The sequence below is a fragment of the Dermochelys coriacea genome, chromosome 8, assembly GCF_009764565.3.
Source record: "Dermochelys coriacea isolate rDerCor1 chromosome 8, rDerCor1.pri.v4, whole genome shotgun sequence".
Lineage (NCBI taxonomy): Eukaryota > Metazoa > Chordata > Testudines > Dermochelyidae > Dermochelys > Dermochelys coriacea.
The window spans coordinates 6,260,914-6,283,027 of NC_050075.1; the positions used below are offsets into that span (position 1 = coordinate 6,260,914).

The following is a 22,114-nucleotide window of genomic DNA, read 5'->3' on the forward strand; positions in this document are numbered from 1 at the left end:
TTTAAGTCGCACAGACTCCAGAATTGCTCTATGCCACCATAACATTATGATGAACTGGCGGGGAATCTCTTTGGGACACTAAATATCCACCGTACCATTGCCAAAAATAAATAAGTCCCTGCCACCCTTAAGCCACTATTAGTGCATGCCACCAAAAACCCCACAGTGCAATAATTCCCTGGTCTGGTTGTGCATCAGCACTTGAACTATAGCCTCACTGCTGTGCACCTTACTACAGAACTCAGAGGCCATGCACACGCAAGGAAACAAACAAACAGCAGCAGTGTCAGCATCTGCTCCAGGTCTGGCCAAGAGTTTTCCATCCCAGCTGTTTTGACAGAGCATTGGGGTGTTGACAGAACATTCATGCTTTCACAGAAGTCTCTGCTTTCCATAGAAAATTTTGACATATCATCAAAAATGCAAAAAGATCTTGGTTGAAAACCAAAACTCTACAGGTTTTGAGTTTTTGACCAAAGGAAAATAAACACACCAAATTTCCCACAACCCCCCCCTCTGAAAAATACCCTTTTCTCTGACTATTTCTAATCAGCTCCATTAGAAACATCTGGGTGCAATAGAAACGTTACCCTGTGCGACAGATTCCCACATGGACACAGCCATTCATTTCTTGGTGGGGACACTGGTTTGACCGAGCTCCTGGAGATTATTGTGCCTTCCATTTAGCACAGAAACCTCTAATTTGTGCTAAAAATAACAATGTTTGTGCCCTTTATTTCAGCTGGCTTTGAATGCTTTGTGCCACGGTTCCTCAGACCTTGATGGGAAGGCTCAAACAAGCCAAAAGGAGAATGAACAATGCTAATCTTTTATTCATTGCGACCCTTTCAGCTGGGAGGATCCCAAAGCACTTTAAAAACTGATGCATGAATGATGCATAGGGATCACTTCTCCTGTCACGGTAACGCAGCCACCTGTAACAGTGTGCAGCATCGCTACCCAGAGATGTGGGGTATGAGATACAAGAGACTACTGTGGCCAAGGAATCTGCAGCCAAAATATAATTCCAGATATTGAGCCAGCTAGGACAAACCAAAGAGCATTATGGGCTCTCTAATGATTCCCAGTCACTCAGGCCACCAGGTTTACATCTTATTCTAACTGGGTTGAAGAAACGCTATCAGCTCCCGTGGTGTTACACCAGGGATAAGTTTGCCCCCCTGTCTCCAGTAACTTTTTATTTTCACTTACACCAGCACTGAAGAGACAGTTTCTAATGGATTCTGTCTGAAGTGTAAAAATCCCATCAATAATGGAGCAATGAACAGCCTGCCCTGTCCTCACATTTAACATACACAGACCCAATCATTGCATCAGTGCTTTTCTCTAAGAAAGGCCCTTCGCTTCCACATGCCCCAGCCACGTGTTTAAATAGAAGACGCACATTCTGCAAGGCCACTGGACTCTGGGCGTTGCGAGGAATGGTTGGGGAACTTTCACCGTAGCTTTGGATGGTTTGATCAGCAGCTGCTGAAACCTGCTGTCAATCCACTGCTAAAGCCAAATTCCTGAATGAGTTGCTAGCAGCACAATCTATGATGCCACAACCGAGAGCCGTGTTGATCTGGCCTGATTACCAGATGCTGGAGATGCTGCCATGTGGTGTGCCTCCTGGTGGTCAGGATAGAAATAAGAAATTGAGCAGGTGAACTCAGGGGCACTGGAATAATTTGTATCGTGGAGGTGCTGAGAGCTATTGAACCAAACGGTAAACCCTGTATATGATGGAAACCACTTCAGGCCAGGGGGTGTGGCAGCATCCCCCACACTCCTACTTCCAGCACCTATGGGTGAACTAATGTTACAGGGAGTGATTTGATCACAGCAAGGCTAGTGACAGATTCAGAAAAGCACTTTATTGAGGATCAGGTGAGTTGTCCAGAATCCCAGTCACTGCCCTGGAGTCTGGTTGGTATTTTAGCTGTTTACGTAAATCAAAGAGGGATTTATGATATAAAATCAATTTGAGTCATCATCATGTCTTGATGCTAGATCCTTCCTGGTTAATCCCGCTGGTGCTGCTGGACTCAGATACCAAAATCTGTCACCGGAGAAGAAACCGGCTGTCCTACCACTGGTCCTCTGCATCTCACATGATTCACAGGCTGAGAACCCAACTCCAGGCACTTTGTCCTAGCTCTTGAAAGAATAGCGGCCTCTAGATCTATGCCAGTGTCACAGATCATCCTCTTATCTTTCTCCATTACTCCCATTGGTGGCTGGAGTCCAAAGCAAGAGATGGGGATTGTATCCCACTGTGACAGAGACCTCTGATGCTCAAACATAGTTGCTCACACAACATGCAGTTAAAAAGCAAAACAGACTCGCTTAATTAATTTTATTTTTACCCAGCATTTCTTGTTTGGATTATATTAATGCCCAGGTGCTCTCTCCCTGTCAGAGAGAATGAATAGTGACCTCACACTCGGGCACAAAATCAGTTCAGACTCCACCAAACAATATCATTTCTGACCAAAGAAACAAACAATAGTGGAACCCCCCCACACAATGAATCAGTTGTGACTCCACCAAATTAAAAAACATTTCTAACATACCCGCATAGTCATTTCTGTCACCTTCACAAATATCATTCCCCCAAACTATCACATATAACCTTCCCCACCAAATCACTCTGGACACCTTCCCATGAACTCCCCCCAAATAAAAAGCACTTAACACCCGCCCCACCCACACATGAAATCATTTCTGAGCAAAGGCCTAAATTGCTGACCAGCAAAACAGCTGTGCCTCCAACACACACCAAGCGAAATCCCAGCTGATCCCACACAATACAACCATTTACAACCCACAGCGTAAAACCGTTCGTTACTGACCACAGAAGCCCAGCTGCAGTTCCACCCCACATGCACACACATAAACCCACTTCTGGTCCACCCCCCAAAAAGCAGCAATTCCCCCAAACAGCAAAGGAGATCCAGTCTGAGCTAACCCCCATCGCAGCTCCTTGCCTGCCTCCTGAAGCTGCTTTCTCAACCCACTAGACCATGGAAAGCCCCCTGAGAAAAGACTATTCAATCCCCTTCCTCAACCCCTGAACACCAAGACCCACCACTGAGCAAGAAGGACTCTCTGTGAACTACAAACCCCCTGCTGGGCAGAAGAGCCCTCCCCCATGGGCCAAAAGCATCCCCCAGAGGCCCCACTTCCTACCTGGTTCACTTGCTGCCTGGGATCTTCCAGTTCAAAGGGTGGTGCTGGCAAACTCCTCCACCTGGTGCTCTCCCATACAGCTCCAGCAAGGGGTGGGATGGCGCTCTGCCCTGAGTCTGCTCAGACACCTAGCTGCAAATCCTGTGCCCCAGAGGGGTAGAAGAAAGCAGACTGGGAAGCCCTGCTCCATGTTTTCAGTGGAGGGAGCTCTCTCAGGGGCTTGAAATCATCTGCCCTACCCAGCACGAGTTCCACAGGGCAGCTTCTCCCTCCCAGGCTGCACTCAGAGAGCGGGAGACACCTGTCCCCGCCATCCTCCGTGACCCAGAATGCACTGGGAAAAGACATTAAGCAGCACGTGTGTTTCTGAAGAAGACAAATGTGGATCTGAGCCCCCTAGACCCTCATTCCTGGCTGCCCCTGGGTACTCCACACTCAGGGACAGCGGCCAAGCGCCCCAGGGCATTCTGTGGGCTTCCGTGGGCACGTCACACGCTTACAACCGGGGCCCACAGGCCTCGTGCATTAGCATCATTCTGGTGCAGCTGCCCTCTCTCTTTCCCCACCTTCATGCCAGCCTGAGGAAGGAAGGGTCCGCGCGACAGGCACCGGGAACAGGCAGGGTCAAATCCAGCAAAGGCCAAAAGTCAGAGAAATAAGGGGGGGGCTGCAGCAAACCCAGCACCTCACCCATAAGGGGCTCTGCTTGAGGTCGAAGGGGAAGGAGACTGAGGAGAACAGTCTCCTGTAGTTCCATGCTGCAATCAGGTGGAGAGTTAACAGAGCTGGGAACTGCCCCAGAGGGACTTAGCCCAGTTGCAGCACCACTCCTCTGTATAGCCTGGATGTGGGGGAGAAAGGGCAGCTGTTCTCCAGGGAATCTATGCAGGTGGTGCCTGCCTCTCCGCAGCACTGACTGGGGCAGGGTCCGGCAGGGAAAACCAGTGCATGATCATGTCGTTCCAGACGGTATGATAATGCATATGCATATGGGGGCAAAATGAAGGTTACACAAGCACCCTGAATTCTGACGGTTCCTAACTTTTCAGTGTTTGGCTTTGCAACCTTAATCCCCTTTTAATTCGGTTTTTGGATGTAATTTCCTATTTTTTTTTAAAAAAAACTTCACATGGAAAAAACAAAATGTTCACCACATGGAGCCCACCCCGAGTCATTTGCAAGCTTGGGCTCTTTAGATTCACAGCATAGTCCTCTACCAGTGCTTGAACCAACAGAGTAATTGGTAGCAGTAGAAAGTTATCTTCTATATTGACCTGCTACTAGAGAGGATGGAGAAACACATGTAGCTATTTACTAGACAGGAAAGGAATGCAGGCGCTCCGCAATAATGGGTTCCACTCCAGGTTCTGTGGGAGTGTTCTCTAGTAGTAATAGATTCTTCTGCCCTGTTCCCTTATGCTTGTATCCTTCCTCCTCTCCTCTCACTACATTTTGCTCCTGTCAGCCTCCTTCCTGATCTCCTGCCCATGTTTCCCCCTCTTCTCATATCATGCCCACATCCTCAGCTTCTGTCCCCACCCCCCTCACTCCCTGTCTCTATTCCATCTTCTGCCTCCTTCTGCTCCTGCCGTTATGTCCCCTTTCCCCACCCCTCTGCATTTGAGTCACTGTCTCCTCTTTTTCCACTACCTGCCTGGGCACCAGCACAGAGAGACAAGGTACCCAGTAACACAGCAGCCCAGGAGGAGCTATTGCAAGGAACTCTGCATCCTGGGGTGGAGCATGCGCCGTCACGCTGGGAGGAGGGCCCATGAACAGTTCAGTCACCCTGTCAGAGTGTGCAGGGGCTGGAACGGGCCCAGGGCTGGTGGAAGGTTTGGAGATTTTAGCTGTGAAGCTTTAACAAGCCTTCAGAGCCTATGTGTGAGGAGATTATGCAAAGGCTCATAACTTGGCCGAATGTGGGCGTTTTCTTATGGGAACAGTAAAAGGCACCTCCCTGACACCCCAGTGACACACACCTGCCCATTTTCAAGTCCCTGCTCTCAAGCGCAGTGGCACGAGGGCTTCTCAACATGACAGTTAAGAATATTTTTTTTAACCTGGCAGAATGTATTTTTTACCCAATATCAATACAACTGGTTTGGTTGAAATTTTCAGAACACATCAGTCTGAGGCAAACACCCAGCATGGAAAACTTCAGCCCCAGTGGGTAAAATTGGACAAAGTTATAAACATCTGGAAACAGGGGCTTATGATGGGAAGTACCAGGAAACCCTAATTATGGGTGTCTTTACCTGCGCCACCTATAAATAAGACCCAGATCCTGCAATTCTCACACTGAGTACAGGCTTACTGTGGGAACAGACCTACGGAAATCAAAGGGACTAAGTGTGTTAGGGAGGAGGACAAGGAGCAGAGGTAGAGACAGACAGGATTTAACAGGCATTGTTCTACAGGTGCACACCCATGTATGCAGCATAAGAGACACACACACCTGCTTCAGGAGAGAGCAGGAGTCAGCACTCATCCACAGAGAATACCTGATCTTGGTTGATCTCTTTAAAAAAGGCTCTCCTTGTGATTGGTAATATGCTAACACCCCAGAAATGGGGTTTTAGTGAGTTTTATTGCCATTTGCCAACTTCAAACAGCAGTGGCTGGCTGCCCTGTGAATTCCAAATGGCAAATAATAGTTAATAAAATGCGAGGATCAATTTCCAGCCTTTTATGACAGTCCACGTTCAAGAGTGCCTGAAGTGCTTTGGAAAATTCAAATTAAAACATAATGCCTGCACTTGGGGATGGTGATAGAACGAGACGCGTTCCATTAATATATCCAACAGGCTCTCTCACAACCTTGAATTGTGAGGTGCAGTGACACGAACCACAGGCAGGCCACATCTCCTCACAGGTAATGTCACAATTAGAAGTCTGACCTTCCTAAGAATTAAAAGTCAAGCTGCGACAAAACTCTACTTTACCACTCTCAAATGGCTGAAAAGAGAAGACATAAGACCAAAATTTCCAACCTTGGATCAGACTTTAGTCACTGTTTGATGTCAGATGCTTAGAAAGAAACTACAACCTGGAGTGCATCTGGCAGATTATTGTACAATAGTGTACAAAAAATCCTTAATACCTATGCTCTAGCAATGATGGGAGCTATTGCCTGAGTGTATTTTGTAGGTGTCTCTAAAAAACTTAAAGCTCATGAAATAAAACTGACATTGCAAGCCATTGGAGAGAAGGCAAAGGCACAAGGGGACAGTTTGTGAAAGGATCAAATTGGTAACAACTATGATCTGTAATAAAATTCCTTATTGAAGCTCAGGGAGATATCGTGAAGCAGAACCCAACTGCGGGGACGGTTTCCTCTTTCGAGATGCTCTGATCTTGAACTAATGAAGTCTTTGGAATTGCTATCATGGGGGTAACATAATAGTGGAGTTTCCTTTGGAGGTGAAAGAGACCCCTGTGTTTGCAGCTGGCCATGAAATTCCATTTTGGGGTCATGTGGAGGGGGCTGATTGCCTAAAACCTATTACAATGAATTCCAGCCCTGAATACCTCACTGCAGTGTGGGAGCTCAGTTTAGTCAGATGTCTATTCCAGCCCTTTAACATAGTCGGGAATTCACTCCAGCCTGGCATGTGACAGCTCAGCCACTTGGTCCAGCCTGGAAATTTAGCGCAACTCAGGACCTTGCTCCAGTTCTGGGAGCCCATCCCAGTTTCAGAAGCTTAATTTGAGTTAGGTGCTCAGCCTAGATTACGACCTAGAGCTGCTAGATTTTAGCTAAGGGTTTCAATTAAAAGCCTTCTCACCTCAAGGTGGGGGGATTTATTTCTTAAGAAGCTGCAACTGGAATATTGTGAATTAAATGAACAGATTTTGTGGGCTCTTGTATTATAAATTATTTATTTTGTAATGGACTCCTGGCTTTTTTCCTTGACCCACAGCACATTTGCAGTGACTAGTGTAAGGGTTGCCAGGTGTCTGGTTTTCAACCGGAACACACGGTCAAAAAGGACCCTCCTCAACCTGGTGAAAATGAGCGAGTGGGGGAGAGCGAGCGATGGAGGAGAATGAGTGGGGTGGGGCCTTGGAAAAGGGGCGGGGCAAGGGTGTTCAGATTTGTGCGATTCGAAAGTTGGCAACCCATTGCATGGGGGAAAAAAATCAGCTCTCTCCTTAAACTTTCAATAAAGCGCATAGCGGTAACAAACAGAATGAAACAAGTTCAACTGAGCGACTTCAGTGCATGCTGTGGACACCCAGCACTTAAATGAAAGGGCCCTTAAATTAGTAAAATCAGAGAGAGTTAGAAGTGCTCTAGTACTGGTAAGTTGGCCTTGAAGAAAATGAGATGTATTAATTTGCAGTCAATCTGAACCCGGCTCGGCCTAGGGTAGCACCTGCTTCACTAAATGCATGCTCAAACTATGAAGCAGTGGGAGAGAAGGACGTGTAATTGAAATCTACTGGTGAGAGCAATGGCCATACTGTATACCAGTGGTTCTCAACCAGCAGCCCAGTTAGCACACAGCGGGGCTGCAGCTGTGCGCCAAAAAAAATTCAAAATTTGCTGCTCCTGTCTGGCAGGGGGCAGGGCTGGCTGACGGGGACACGGTGTCAGACAGCCCTGCTGGAGCGCTTCTACCAGCAGCGGGGCCAGGCAGGGTGCAGGAGAGTCTCTGGGGAGGTTTCAAGTCCTTCACAATGCAGAATTCACTCTGTTGAACTTGGAGATTATCCCTCCCCATTCCCCAAAGGCAAAACTGACCCCGCTCGATTCATGGATTTGGGTTGGTCACTCTGAACTTCATCAGCTGCCTGAAGAGGTTATCCTCCAAATGCCAGGTTCACTCAATGCAGTGCAAGGAGGTTCCCTCTTCTCCCACTACCCAAACAGCTGCTGGATTCACAGGAATGATGCCATCACCACAATGGATTGATTTGGAAAAGGCACAAAAGGCAGTTAGTTGCCCAAACTTGCCAGTTGTATCTTTGGAGAGCTCTTTTGTAGCACAGTTTCCCAGGCTGCATTCTTGTCTACCCCTTTTCCCCTTCCACCAGAGATGGCCACTGATGCAGGAGCCGTTGTTAGGGCAGGATGGGTTCTCAGAACTGGAGTAAGGTCCTGAGCTGCTCTAAATTTCCAGGCTGGAGCCACTTTGGATCCTGTTCCTGGGGTCATACATTCCCAATGCTCAGGCCTTCCATCCATTATGGATGATTTCTTATGCTTGGAAGCCAAGCATCTTTCAAACAGAGAGACTCATTTCTTGAGAGTCGATTTTCCAAATGGCCCTGATAACGACATACAGCAGCAACATGAATTAGTATCATCATCATGATGAATTATTCTTCAGTACCTGAAGCTAATTCAAGTTACAACCTTGTTGCTGTTCTTTCCAAATGAGTAACTATCAGAGAGTACAGGTTGTGTATCAGTTACTCGGTGAGCCATATCACTCTGTTGGGTGGATCGGGTACAACTATGCATCCAGGTGGCCACAGACAGACTCAGATCCACAGGAAGTGGATCTACAGACCTTTCCTGATTATATTGATATTTTCTGAAAACCCGTAGTTCCATCTGCAGTTTAGAAAGAAAACGCCCTGTCTGTACTGTAGAAAGGTTGATCTGTCCCATACTAAGAGCCCTGCAAATCTGCGGATATCTGCTTTATATCCGCGGACTGTTTCAGATGGCGGATGGATGCGGATAGGAGTTTTGCATCCGCACAGGTCTCTTCCCTCACTGATGGGAAGAGAAAATTAATTTCAATTGATAAGTCACAAGCATTGGAGCCACATGCTTAACCTGCTAATTGAAGATCAAACTTTTGCTTCTGCTTTGCACACAGGGACTAGCAGTAAAGATTCTGTAACAAGCATTTAGGCAGCAATTATATTGATCATGCAGGAGGCTAATAGAACACAGCTGGCTCTCCTGCAGTCCCTGTAGGAAAACATTTTGACCAACACTAGACAGCGAAAGGAACAAACCTAGGTCTTCCACACAGATGCAGAATTAAGGCATCATTTTAGTCACTGTTCTTACAAGGAGGTTATAAAGTGAGGTGATGGTCAGAACTTATTACAGTAGAAACAGAAAATGTAAAACTAAATACTAGTAAGCTGGGCTATTTACTAGAGAGGAAAAATCATTTTATGGTGCAGGCACAAAAGGAGGAGCCAGGACATTTAAGGCCTAGTGATAACTCTGCTGCAGCTTCCTACATGACCTTGAGCAAATCACTTAATTTCTCCCTGCCTCAGTTTTCCCACCTGTAAAATGAGGATATATGAATTAACTGGCATGTTAGTTCATTGATGTTTGGAAGGCGAAGTACTACACAAGTGCAAAATCAATTCACTGGGTTTACTGTGCAGCTTATCCTTCCAGCACAGACCGTTGAACCCTTTGCTCTTCCCTCCTTTTTGGCTGAGTGCTTGTCTACACTGGGAAACGACATTGTAGAGTTATGGTAACAGTGTTCCAACTATACTCTTAGCCCAGCGGAAGAATCTGTCCTATCTCGGGGCCTCTCCTTTTGCCCCTCCACCCCCACGAACATGATACAGTTCTGTGGTGACCTAGAATCCTATTTTCGACGTCTCAGACTCAAGGAATATTTCCAACACACCTCTGACCAACATATTAACCCACAGAGACCTTCCTGCCAACACTACAAAAAGAAGGATTCTAGGTGGACTCCTCCTGAAGGTCGAAACAGCAGCCTGGATTTCTACATAGACTGCTTCCGCCGACGTGCACGAGCTGAAATTGTGGAAAAGCAGCATCGCTTACCCCATAACCTCAGCCATGCAGAACACAGTGCCATCCACAGCCTCAGAAACAACTCTGACATCATAATAAAAAGGCTGACAAAGGAGGTGCTGTCGTCATCATGAATAGGTCAGAGTATGAACAAGAGGCTACTAGGCAGCTCTCCAACACCACTTTCTACAAGCCATTATCCTCTGATCCCACTGAGAGTTACCAAAAGAAACTACAGCATTTGCTCAAGAAACTCCCTGAAAAAGCACAAGAACAAATCCGCACAGACACACCCCTGGAGCCAGGACCTGGGGTATTCTATCTGCTACCCAAGATCCATAAACCTGGAAATCCTGGACGCCCCATCATCTCAGGCATTGGCACCCTGACAGCAGGATTGTCTGGCTATGTAGACTCCCTCCTCAGGCCCTTCGTTACCAGCACTCCCAGCTATCTTCGAGACACCACCGATTTCCTGAGGAAACTACAGTCCATTGGTGATCTTCCTAAAAACACCATCCTAGCCACTATGGATGTAGAAGCCCTCTACACCAACATTCCACACAAAGATGGACTACAAGCCGTCAGGAACAGTATCCCCGATACTGTCACGGCTAACCTGGTGGCAGAACTTTGTGACTTTGTCCTGACCCATAACTATTTCACATTTGGTGACAATGTATACCTTCAAATCAGCGGCACTGCGATGGGTACCCGCATGGCCCCACAGTATGCCAACATTTTTATGGCTGACTTAGAACAACGCTTCCTCAGCTCTCGTTCCCTAATGCCCCTACTCTACTTGCGCTACATTGATGACATCTTCATCATCTGGACCCATGGAAAAGAAGCTCTTGAGGAATTCCACCATGATTTCAACAATTTCCATCCCACCATCAACCTCAGCCTGGACCAGTCCACACAAGAGATCCACTTCCTGGACACTACGGTGCTAATAAGCGATGGTCACATAAACACCACCCTATATCGGAAACCTACTGACCGCTATTCCTACCTACATGCCTCTAGCTTTCATCCAGATCATACCACTCGATCCATTGTCTACAGCCAAGCGCTACGATATAACCGCATTTGCTCCAACCCCTCAGACAGAGACAAACACCTACAAGATCTCTATCATGCATTCCTACAACTACAATACCCACCTGCTGAAGTGAAGAAACAGATTGACAGAGCCAGAAGAGTACCCAGAAGTCACCTACTACAGGACAGGCCCAACAAAGAAAACAACAGAACGCCACTAGCCATCACCTTCAGCCCCCAACTAAAACCCCTCCAACGCATCATCAAGGATCTACAACCTATCCTGAAGGACGAGCCATCGCTCTCTCAGATCTTGGGAGACAGACCAGTCCTTGCTTACAGACAGCCCCCCAATCTGAAGCAAATACTCACCAGCAACCACACACCACACAACAGAACCACTAACCCAGGAACCTATCCTTGCAACAAAGCCCGTTGCCAACTCTGTCCACATATCTATTCAGGGGATACCATCATAGGGCCTAATCACATCAGCCACACTATCAGAGGCTCGTTCACCTGTGCATCTACCAATGTGATATATGCCATCATGTGCCAGCAATGCCCCTCTGCCATGTACATTGGCCAAACTGGACAGTCTCTACGTAAAAGAATGAATGGACACAAATCAGACGTCAAGAATTATAACATTCAAAAACCAGTTGGAGAACACTTCAATCTCTCTGGTCACTCGATCACAGACCTAAGAGTGGCTATACTTCAACAAAAAAGCTTCAAAAACAGACTCCAACGAGAGACTGCTGAATTGGAATTAATTTGCAAACTGGATACAATTAACTTAGGCTTGAATAGAGACTGGGAATGGATGAGTCATTACACAAAGTAAAACTATTTCCCCATGGTATTTCTCCCTCCCACCCCACCCCCCACTGTTCCTCTGATATTCTTGTTAACTGCTGGAATTAGCCTACCTGCTTGTCACCATGAAAGGTTTTCCTCCTTCCCCCCCCTGCTGTTGGTGATGGCTTATCTTAAGTGATCACTCTCCTTACAGTGTGTATGATAAACCCATTGTTTCATGTTCTCTGTGTGTGTGTGTGTGTGTGTATATATAAATCTCTCCTCTGTTTTTTCCACCAAATGCATCCGATGAAGTGAGCTGTAGCTCACGAAAGCTTATGCTCTAATAAATTTGTTAGTCTCTAAGGTGCCACAAGTACTCCTTTTCTTTTTGCGAATACAGACTAACACGGCTGCTACTCTGAAACACAACTTAGCATTCGGTGCTCACCACTCGCTGACACAACATCAAATGATAGTCCTTGTCCTTGCTTGCAATTCCCCAGCATAACAAGTCCCTTGGAAGAGAATAAAAAGGAAGGTCATGCCATATAAGGGCAAATGTGCTGGGGTATTTTAATAAAGTATTTGGTTAGCATAGTGCCCAGTAAAATTAGCAGTTTCTGTTGCTCCCATTTGCATCTCTCAGGTGCCCCAAGCTGCACCTGTTCAATAATCCATTCCCGACCAGCTCCCATAGAGGAAGTATAATTTCTTGCAGATGAAGTCCTGTGAATTCTCCTATGCTGTAGAAGTCTACATGTTTCGATACAGTGCTTGGAACTGATGGATCACAAGGTCTGCACGCCCGCTGCAGACAGGCTGGCTTCGGTCTCTCTCAAAAGCAACCTATTAGAAAATGCTAGGAGGGAAGGAAGGAGAGAGGTAGGAGTTGTAGGCATCGATTTTCAAAGCTCATGGCAATCAGGTGTCTGGGTCAATGAGAAATACATGGGAGCTGGACAGCTATTTCCCCTGGTGGCTTTGAAACCTCTTCTCCCATAATACAGATGTATAGTCATCATGACCTCTCCTTTCCTAGTCAGGGAAGAAGTAACCATTTGCACAAATCTGGGATACTTTAGAACCAGTCAGACTTGTTCATTTTATTTTGCACCTGCAATCTCCGTGTCCTTATTCCCCTGCCAGCTGCATTCTCTTTTGTTTTTCCCTTCCTGTGTCATCGTCATGACCCACGTGTCTAAAACTCAGGCCCTCAAGGTTCCTGAGGGTCAATGCTCCACCCAAACAGCTTAATAGCATCAGCTAGAAGGCTCCACCCTGGACCATGATTGGTGGAACACCAGAGGTCTTGATTGGCCTTCTCCCCCGCCTACTTACGCCAGAAGGAACGAGAAGTCATCTGTACAATTGGGCTCCACCCTGATCACCAAGTGCTAACTACTTCTGTCCCCTGATCCTTAACAGGCCTGATTCCTGATAACCGACACTCAATTCCTGACCTCAGCTCCTGGTCCTGAACCCTGCCACCTACATCCTGGACCTGACAGGTATTTCATCATTTACATGCCAAGTCCTTTGGGGCCGGGACCCATGGCTTAAGGTAATTGATAAAGCACCTTGCACATTTTGGGTGCCAAACAATATTTAAACAGGAGTTAAATAATTAATAGCCTACTTGTTACATATAAATGATCACAGCTGGTAACTATGGACATTTAACCCAAAAGGTAAAATTTATCTGTCTAAAAAATAAAGTTTAGTATAAAAATTGCATCATGGAAGCCTTTAATAAAATAAAAATAGACCTTATTTATTGAATAAAATAACAGAATACATGATCCAGGTACAGCACCAAATACAAATAAATTCTTTCACTGGGCAGATATACATACTATGTGCTGGCAATACACATACATGCTGGCACAAAAGAAATACATCAACAGATTAGATACAATTATACACACGCTTTTCCTGGTCACTGACCTGTTGACAACATAGAAGTCAAAAGGTAGGTCTCACTGATCATCCAGACCAATGCTGGCTGTGACTATCTTATGTCAAAATACACTTCGCTCTGCAATTATTCAGTCATTCCATGGATAAGTGTAACCCCAGCTAAATGCACCCTGTTCCCCACTCCTTTATTTTCATTTAAAATATAGCTGAAAGGCCCAACATTTAAACTAGACAAAAAATTTTGAATAATGTTGTCCTGATCATAATAATCTACAAGCACCTCAAATGCGAGGACTTCAGCACTGATTACAGTCTAAATTCACAGTTACTTGAACTGCCAGGCCAACCATTCATTCTAAACACCAGGGACCAAATGCTGTTCTCATCAGGAGTAAATCCATTGACTATGAATGGAGTTACTCCTTTTACACAGGGGTAGATCTAAAGTGGAATTTTGTCCTGGGTTTCTTTACCATTGCAGATGGGCATGTCATGCACCCTTTCCCTATACTCTGCCATGAAATGCCCTTTTCATTCCCTTGATTGGAGATGTGGTACCACACCAGAACTAGAGGGACAGCATGATATGCATGTAAAATGCGACCAGGGGTTCCAAAAGTAGATGTGGCCACTTCTGTAATATCCCTCTAAACACGATCATATGGCCAAGACAGTTAGTACAAACAAAACCGTTTTCCCCCTCTTCTGAACCAGCAGTGAGCTGCTAATATTCAGAGAGCAAATAATCCTGTGTTATCCAAGTGTTCTGCAAAGTTATATGTAATCTATGTTGTGTTCTGTGCAAGAGTGCCCACTGAGCCAGCCCCTGAAGCTGTACAGTGTTGTATCAGCTCAGGGCTGACAACAGAAACAGCTTTTAAATGGAGGTGGAAGAGGACACGTACTGTTGGGGGCCATAACTTATAGTCTATGTCCCATTAGCAATAATTCTGACAGTATTTTACATGAAGCAAGGGATGGGAGGTTGATGCAGTGCTGGGGTTAACTTGAACTGTCACTTCTACCTGGGGAAATGGAGAAGAGACACCCCTCCATGGTCAATCAGGACTGTGTAGAGGCCAAGAGCAGCATATGTGGATGGGTGGGAGTGGCAGGGAGAGCAACACACACATTAGTGTTCCATTAGATGGAATAATCCTTACGCTGGCTGGCAAGGAGAGCCTGGCTGATAACAGGAGGTAGTGGCTCTCAATTGCTGCCAACTTTCCATCAAGCAGAAGACAAAGCCATGAAGCCAAGAGAAACTGTTCCCCGAGACTCCAGCATACAATGATGCTGGGTAGAAAAGGTGAGGCCCAATGAGTTGCATGTCAGTAATGAAATCAGACACCAGAGTAAATTCTATAGGAGTCAATATAAAATGATCTTTTACACTGCACTCTTTCCATATGTAGCGTGCACGTCTAGCTCCGTTCCCCAGTGCAGTTCCTGGAAATAGGGGCCTTCTGATCCTGATCTCGTTCACACTGATCTCAATGCAGTTACTTGCAATTTACACCAAAGCAAGCGACAGCAGGATCAGGTCCTTTGTCTTAAAGGCACACTCCAGCTAGATATCAACTGGAAATTCAAGAGCGTCACCTAAGTAAACAGTAACAAGCCCTCACTGGTTGCTGGGCTTGCTATGACCTTCAGCAGGAAAGCTGCACATGGAGCAAGTTTTGCTTTGCAACTGCAGCCACCCCAATGATGACAGTGGCAGTAAAAATGTAAAGGAGCATAAGATATAGCTATTTGCAGCTAAAAAAAAAAAGCTACATCACCACACAACTGGCTTGAAAATCTTGCAGGAAGACACCAGGCCTAGACACACGTGTGTAGATAACGTATGCACCCGATGCGGAACTGAATGCAAATTCCTATACTACGACTGCATTGTGGGGAAAGAGGCTACTTACGTAGCCTCTGTACAATAGGAGGGACCTGGGTGCAGTTTATGTATTGGAGCTCATCTCCAGATAGCTTCTCATCCTGGCATTTTGTCTTCTCTCAAAAAAGGTCTAAAACCCCAAAGAACTGTAAGTCCACTGTTTTCCAGTGTCAGAAACAAGAAGCCAGCACACCAAATTTCCCTACATTTCCCCAAGTTCAGTTCAAACCAATCACAGTATTCCTTGCTGAAACCAGGGCTGGCTCTTGGCCCAGATGGAACTTGTTCCTAGAATCTGTTGACTGCACTGCGACTGCAGAGATAGCAGGGTATCTGCACGGTGGGAGAGGGGATCTCTACAGGAAAGGTGTGCCCCTGGGGAGGACACTTTGAGGCTTTGAAGGAGAGGTAACAGTGGAAAAGAGGCTTGGCCCACGCCAGGGGCTGGAGAGGTGCCAATATGCATTGTTTTGGTCAGGCTGTTTTCAAGGAGATATGAACTTAATGTTCTGCTAAGAGTTTGTTTGCTTCAGGAAACAACCTGCGTAACAGGAGCTGATGAAGGAAGTGAATTCTCCATTCAATGAAAATATCTGTGTTAGGAATGTACATGGAGAGAGAAGCACAGACAATGTAGGTCCACAATTGCTTCCTGAACATCTCCCTAAGGGCTCCTGGAGACAGAAGCAGCTTTTGGGGAATGCAAAAGCACAATAACCCCATTTACCAGGGTACCCTTTAAAACCAACCCTTGGTATGGCCACAGCATAAACCGACACCTTCCAGTAAAGCCCTCAGGGGTCAGGTATTCACGACCCAACCTCTTGGGTGCAGCTGGACCTGCCTGCCATGTTTTGGAATTGCCATTAAAAAAAAACCTGCCTGAAAATGCCATCCTGCCATTTCACATGCGCACAGACTCCATTTCCAGGCCTGTGTTAGGGCTGCAGAGACTTGTGGCTAGGCCCTGCTAGTTACCTAAAATGGCCACTTTGTGGCCAAGGGGAAATCAAACCCCGCTCCTGTTCTAATTAAATGAAATGCTCCAGCCATTGTATAGACTGATCTTTCCATTGCTACACTAGTCCAAGAGCTCAGAGGTTTTGGATGGTTTAGAGACAGCATCAACCCTCCCTTCAGACCATTCATATTTAGCACAGGGCTTTGGGAACAAACCTCTCCTGATCACGCGCTGCAAGTTTGGCTTTTAAGCTTCGATTTCAAGATGAATATACATTGGCCCTACCTGCCCCACCCTAGCAAATAAATAAATTCAGCCCAATGCCCTTTCAGATTGTGCTTACTTTTAGACACGAGATTAACAAACCATCCTGCTGGAGTGTTGGCAGCGCCTTTAAAAAAAAAATCAATGTAAAAAGCTAAATTACAAAAAACAATCATTACAAAGTAGTCCTGGACGGGTCTGTGTGTTGAAGCGTACACTGGGACGCTATTTGATTTCCAGCCGTCGCTTTACGAACACTCCCTTCATTAGCACTTTCATTCACACTTGAGTGATCCCTTCCTCTTACGCTAAACAGAAGGAAGAGATTTTTTAAGTCAAACTCTGCATCTATATCAATGGATTGCTTACTCTAGTCCTTTGGTCACTGACAAACTGTTACAAGCCACAGGAATGAGAGAGAGAGTGTCGTGTCAAGCGATGCCTCACCAGAGCATGACAATGAAAGCTTTAAACAGCTTATCGCTGCCTAGAGATCCAGCGCAAAGTAAAGGGAAATGAATGAAAGAAGAAGAGACAGCTCCCTTCCCTCACTAATCAAACCAAGTGGATAACACAGATAACGCTTCTTCCTATCTAGCAAGTAGTGGGACCTCTACTTAACTAGCCGGAGAACAAAAGGATAGATCCAGCAGGGGAAGAGAAGAGGAACGCAGGTTCGTTATAACAATTTGCCTTCAGTTCTCATTGTCATGATTCAGCATTTGTGCTATCAGTGATTTATAACAAACAGTGAGGTAGCACCGCCCAGCAGGGGCGCTAGCTACCGTGGGTGTAAACACAAGACATCCCTTGTAAGCAGGGAGCGTTCCAAGGGGAGGGGGAGTGAGCTTAAAGTACCACCGGCAAGGGGACATCCCTGTCCCATGCCCTTTTTTGAAAGAAAGGTGTAAAGGAAAGTGGGCTCCTAGTTCAAGAATAAAATAACTGCCTCAGCAGGGAAGTGGAGCCTCCAGACACCATCACAACCTGCTGCGTGCGTACCTTATTCCTAATGCTTTCGATAAACCTCACATCGCTTATACAGAATCTACAAAGGGGAAAAAAAATAAAAAAGAAACCACAACTAAAAACTTAAGTCAGGATTTAGCACAATCCCCAGTTCTTCTCTGAAACCCAAACACACAGACTTGCCTCATCCCAAGCGACCTAGAATGGACGGAGCCTGAGATGGAGTGTGGCAGGGATCTAGGTTGAAAAAGGCCCAGGCAGACGGGTTTGTAACGTGCATTCCAATAAACAATGCCATCTAATGCTTATGTGTTTGGCTCCTCAAGCTACAGAGCACTCTGCTCACCGAGGCTCAGCTTACACACGGCGAGCGTCAAACCGGGCTGTGACTATCAGCCTGCCAGGTCAGAGCACGCAAGAGATTCTCTCTCATTGTGCAGTTTCCTGCTCCCTTTTCCCCTTGTGATTTTCCAGGTTCTACAGCTCTGAAGGATGAGGGCTCTAATGTGTCGCTCACTGGCTGGAGTTGCTCTGTTGCTATGAATTAAAGTGCTGAAAAAAAAAAAAGTTGGCACCAGAAAAGACTCAGAGATTCTCTTTTTCTGGGCAGAGGGGATTTTGGGAAGGGTAGAGGTACTTTTAGCTTTGAAGCAGTCATCTAGATCCCTGAAAGAGCCCAAGGATTTCTTCCCTGCCCTTGGTACTCTATAGTCTAGAAGCATGTCCACTTAAAACTGCAGTACCTTGGCACCTGTAGGTATGTCACCTTAATCTGCCAGAAGGATCCCAGTGGAGCAAAGGAAGGCACTCCATCCCAACCAGGGGCCGCAAGTCATCTCTGCAGGGCTCCCAGAGCCAAGCAATGAGGACCCCCCCCCCCAAGTGGGAACTGCACACTAAAAGGAGAGGGAAAGAGAATTGGGGTCCTGTCTTTTCCAGTTGTGCACTCACCCTCACTTCACCTGGACAAATGCATTTAAAGAGAAGGAAGGGAGAGTCACTGCCACGACCCTGATGAAAACCCAATGAGCTGCCAAGAGGCTGTATGGTGCTGCTAGGGTGGAGTGAGGGAAGGAAAAGGGGTCACTGGACCAAGGCTCTGGTGGTGTTGGCAATGGGGGGTGTGGCCAGTGCCCAAAGGGACTCGTAGGTGCCCACCACAAACCCCGCCAAGCCCAGGACGCTGATCAGGAGGTCTTTGGCGATGGTGACAGGGTGGATGCCGTCGGAGTAATAGGTGGTGATCTCCAGCAGGGGAGGGATGATGAGGGCGAGAGCACTGCTGCTCACAGACCCCACCAGAGAGATGACGATGTCCAGGCGGGGGATCAGGATTGCCAGCAGGCCTGGGAGAGGGAGAGAGAAATACAGGGCTGTTAGTACTGACACCTGGAGAGGGACCACTCTCCTCTGAGCAGGTGGGAACAGACAGGCCATCACAGCGTAAGGTGAATGAGGCAGCAGGCATGTGTGTTTGGTCCCGTGGGTTAGATCTCTGCCTCTGCCCATCAACCAAAACAAGCTTTGCTGGAAGCCAGCAGCCTGGGTGTCTCTTCCCGCCTCCCTCTCCAAGACTGTTAAAGTGACAACACACATCTAGGGTACAGAACGACCCAATCCAGGCACAACTTCCCCTGCCCCCAAGGCGGGATAGGGCACTCCGAAGCCCCAGGCTTTACTCCTGGATCTGCCAATTGAGTCACTGTAATCTGGGCAAGTGAGATTCTCTCTGGAGATAGCACTTGTCTACCCATCTAAAGCGGAGAGAGCTACAGATGACAGGCGCTGGTGTCATTAACCAAGGAGCTTTTCAGGGGTTGGTCTTCCAGAACGGCCCCTTGGTGCTCGGTATTTAGAGGCCATTTGGAGCTCCACCTTACCCCAGTGTGCACACAAGATTGGCTAGAGAGATTGTGACCAGATGGGGGGGGGAAGGAGGGGAAAGAGGGGAAACTCCTCCTCCAGGAGTGCACTAGGGTGCCACGGAGAGCCATCGTGCACAGGGATTCGGCACCATCGCTCCTGGACTCACATATCATTAAATGATGAGAAACGCATCAGGCAGCACCCAGAAATCCCCACAGCGGCAGCTTCGCTCCGGGGATCAGTCAGGTTTACGGTCCCAAGAACCGTGGCTGTTATCTTTTCCCAGAAGCACACCGACACATGGTCATGCCCTCTCCCCTTGAGTCTTCAGTCTGGGGAGCACGGGGTCCCCCCAGTGGCCACCAGACTGAGGTGTCTTGTTTGAGCAGGAGTCAGAAGGATGTCGTGTTCCCAGCTGGCGAGGCCACAGAAAGGCCAGCAGCCCGAGGGGTGAGTGTCTCCTTGCAATGGGGAATACTGCTCTTCAACAGAGGGTAGGTTCCTTCAGAGCAACAGGACATGTCAGACAGCAGCCCAGTACAAAGGAATAAGCTACAGATCCCCAAGCCTCATCCGCTGTCTCTGGACTCCCTGTACAAGGCTGGGCATACAGGGGCAAGTTATTTTAGAGTTTAAGCTTAGGCCCCCTCTACTGCCAACGTAACCCTCCCCACCTGCCATGGGTTCTGTTGCCTCTGCGGGAAGGTGGAGAGAAGATGGAGGCTGGATCATTAGTGCACAGGGCAGCTTGCAATGGAGGTGGGGAGGGGTGACCCAGCGCTCTCACCAGTCAAACATTTACACATTCAAGGGCCGCCTGTGGAACAGAAGCTCACTGGTTAGGGTGAAGTAAGGGAGGGATGTGGAAAGCAGAAGGAGCAGCCCACTGGACAGGAGGAGTTCAGATCACTATTTGGAAAACGCATTTTTAAGTGAGAATCGTTAATGGCACCATGGCAATAGGACTGGGCTACTCGCAGAGCTTCAGTTTTATGAGGAGGCGGCTCATTTAACTTATTTCTATAGGGCCCACGATTGTGGTAGTGAGACATCCACTTATAGACAGCAGGCGCGTCCCCTGAGAACAAGAGCTAAAACCAGCTTGTTGCTAAAGACCCAGGCCTTTTGCATCATGCCCTGGAGGTCTGCTGGACTCTGACTCCAACAGGCTACTGAGGGGAGTGAGAAAGCCAGGCACACACAGGGCCTGACAGCCAGGGCCCCCCAACCAATCTTAACCACAGTGACAGAAAGCAGAGCTAGGCACTAACGGATAAACAAGTCTTGGGAAAATCTGGATCTTTACAAGCCTGCCAAGGCGAGGGACAGGGAGCCAGCATACAGACCGGGTGGTATGTGCTTACTGCAGGTAAGCAGCTGCACCGGGACACCAAGGCCTTTGTTATTCTGAACACAAACGGAGCTTTCCAGCTAATCCAGAGTCATGTCTTCCATCCCCCCCCACTGCCAAGTAAGGACCCAATTTTCAAAATCAGGGGGTTAAACTCAGATCTACAAGCCCAGTGTCAGGAACCCACACTTCAGATTAGGGCCAACACCAGCAGGGTTGCTGCGTAACAGGTGCTCAGATCTGTGGTTGTGGGGACCATAAGAGCAATAAAGAGGATTTTCAAGGGACACTGATCTCTTAGGGCAGAAGGAGGGTTAAATAGGCCTTCATAGCATTCCAATTGCTAATAAGCACTGTGGTAATTAGTAACAATCAAGGCAATATGTATCAAGAACATGATGCTTTAAAAAGGGAATCTGGACCGTTAGAGGGGGACTTTTTATACTAGAACAAAACCTGAAAGAAAAACAAGCATGTTCCTTGGCCAGGCATTTTCTCTATTCGCCAACACGTGTGTCCAATATTGTGTTGAAACAGCAGCTCTCTCCTTAATCCCCCAGCCAAGTCACAGTCCTGAATTAGTGGAACCATTCTCTTGCTACGGAAGGCAATTGTGGTGTCACACATGGCATGGCAACGTCAACCCTTCCCACCTAAGGGCTTGGATGGTAGTTAGAAACATGCAGACGTTCGCCACACGTGTCCCATTTTCATGGGGAACCTCCCAACTTGAACAGCAAGCAGTGAAGGGCATTGACTGCAGTTCTGCCTTTGCCACTACAGGATGCTTCTCCTGGCCATCTTCAGAGAACCATGAATGAGGGTCACAGCTCCGGCTCAGGCCTCACTTAGAAGATAGGAAACGTGTGTGCCAACAAGAGGGAGGAGAGGAGGGTGACTGCACAGAGCCTGAGGCAGAGAGGAGGGAAATGTCGTCAAAGGCACGGAGGAAGCAGGACAGCACTGCCTCGGACTTTAACAACTCAGCGGGTCAAGTGGTAAACACTGACCTCCCTGATAACGACCCGAAACAAGGACCCTGCTGCCGGGCCAAGGCCTTTCAGCCCAACTGAACTCTATCGACAGTGCCAGCATTCCTGCACA

At 47.3% G+C, this 22,114-nt stretch overlaps 1 protein-coding gene across 5 annotated transcripts in view; it reads right to left on the minus strand.

Annotated features, from left to right (window-relative positions):
- LOC119860031 (proton-coupled amino acid transporter 1-like) overlaps nt 1–22,114 on the minus strand; it is a 74,622-nt gene that overhangs the window by 7,007 nt on the left and 45,501 nt on the right. For 3 of the 5 annotated variants that reach the window (XM_043491292.1, XM_043491295.1, XM_043491293.1), the window contains one exon: nt 13,542–19,139. The exons of 1 other annotated variant lie outside the window; for it this stretch is intronic. In XM_043491292.1, the coding sequence (XP_043347227.1) occupies nt 18,877–19,139 (263 nt within the window). In that variant the 3' untranslated portion in view covers nt 13,542–18,876. Of the gene's footprint in view, nt 1–8,622; nt 9,662–12,212; nt 12,307–13,541; nt 19,140–22,114 lie in introns of those variants that run through there. One more of the 5 variants, XM_043491296.1, reaches the window with a different exon arrangement.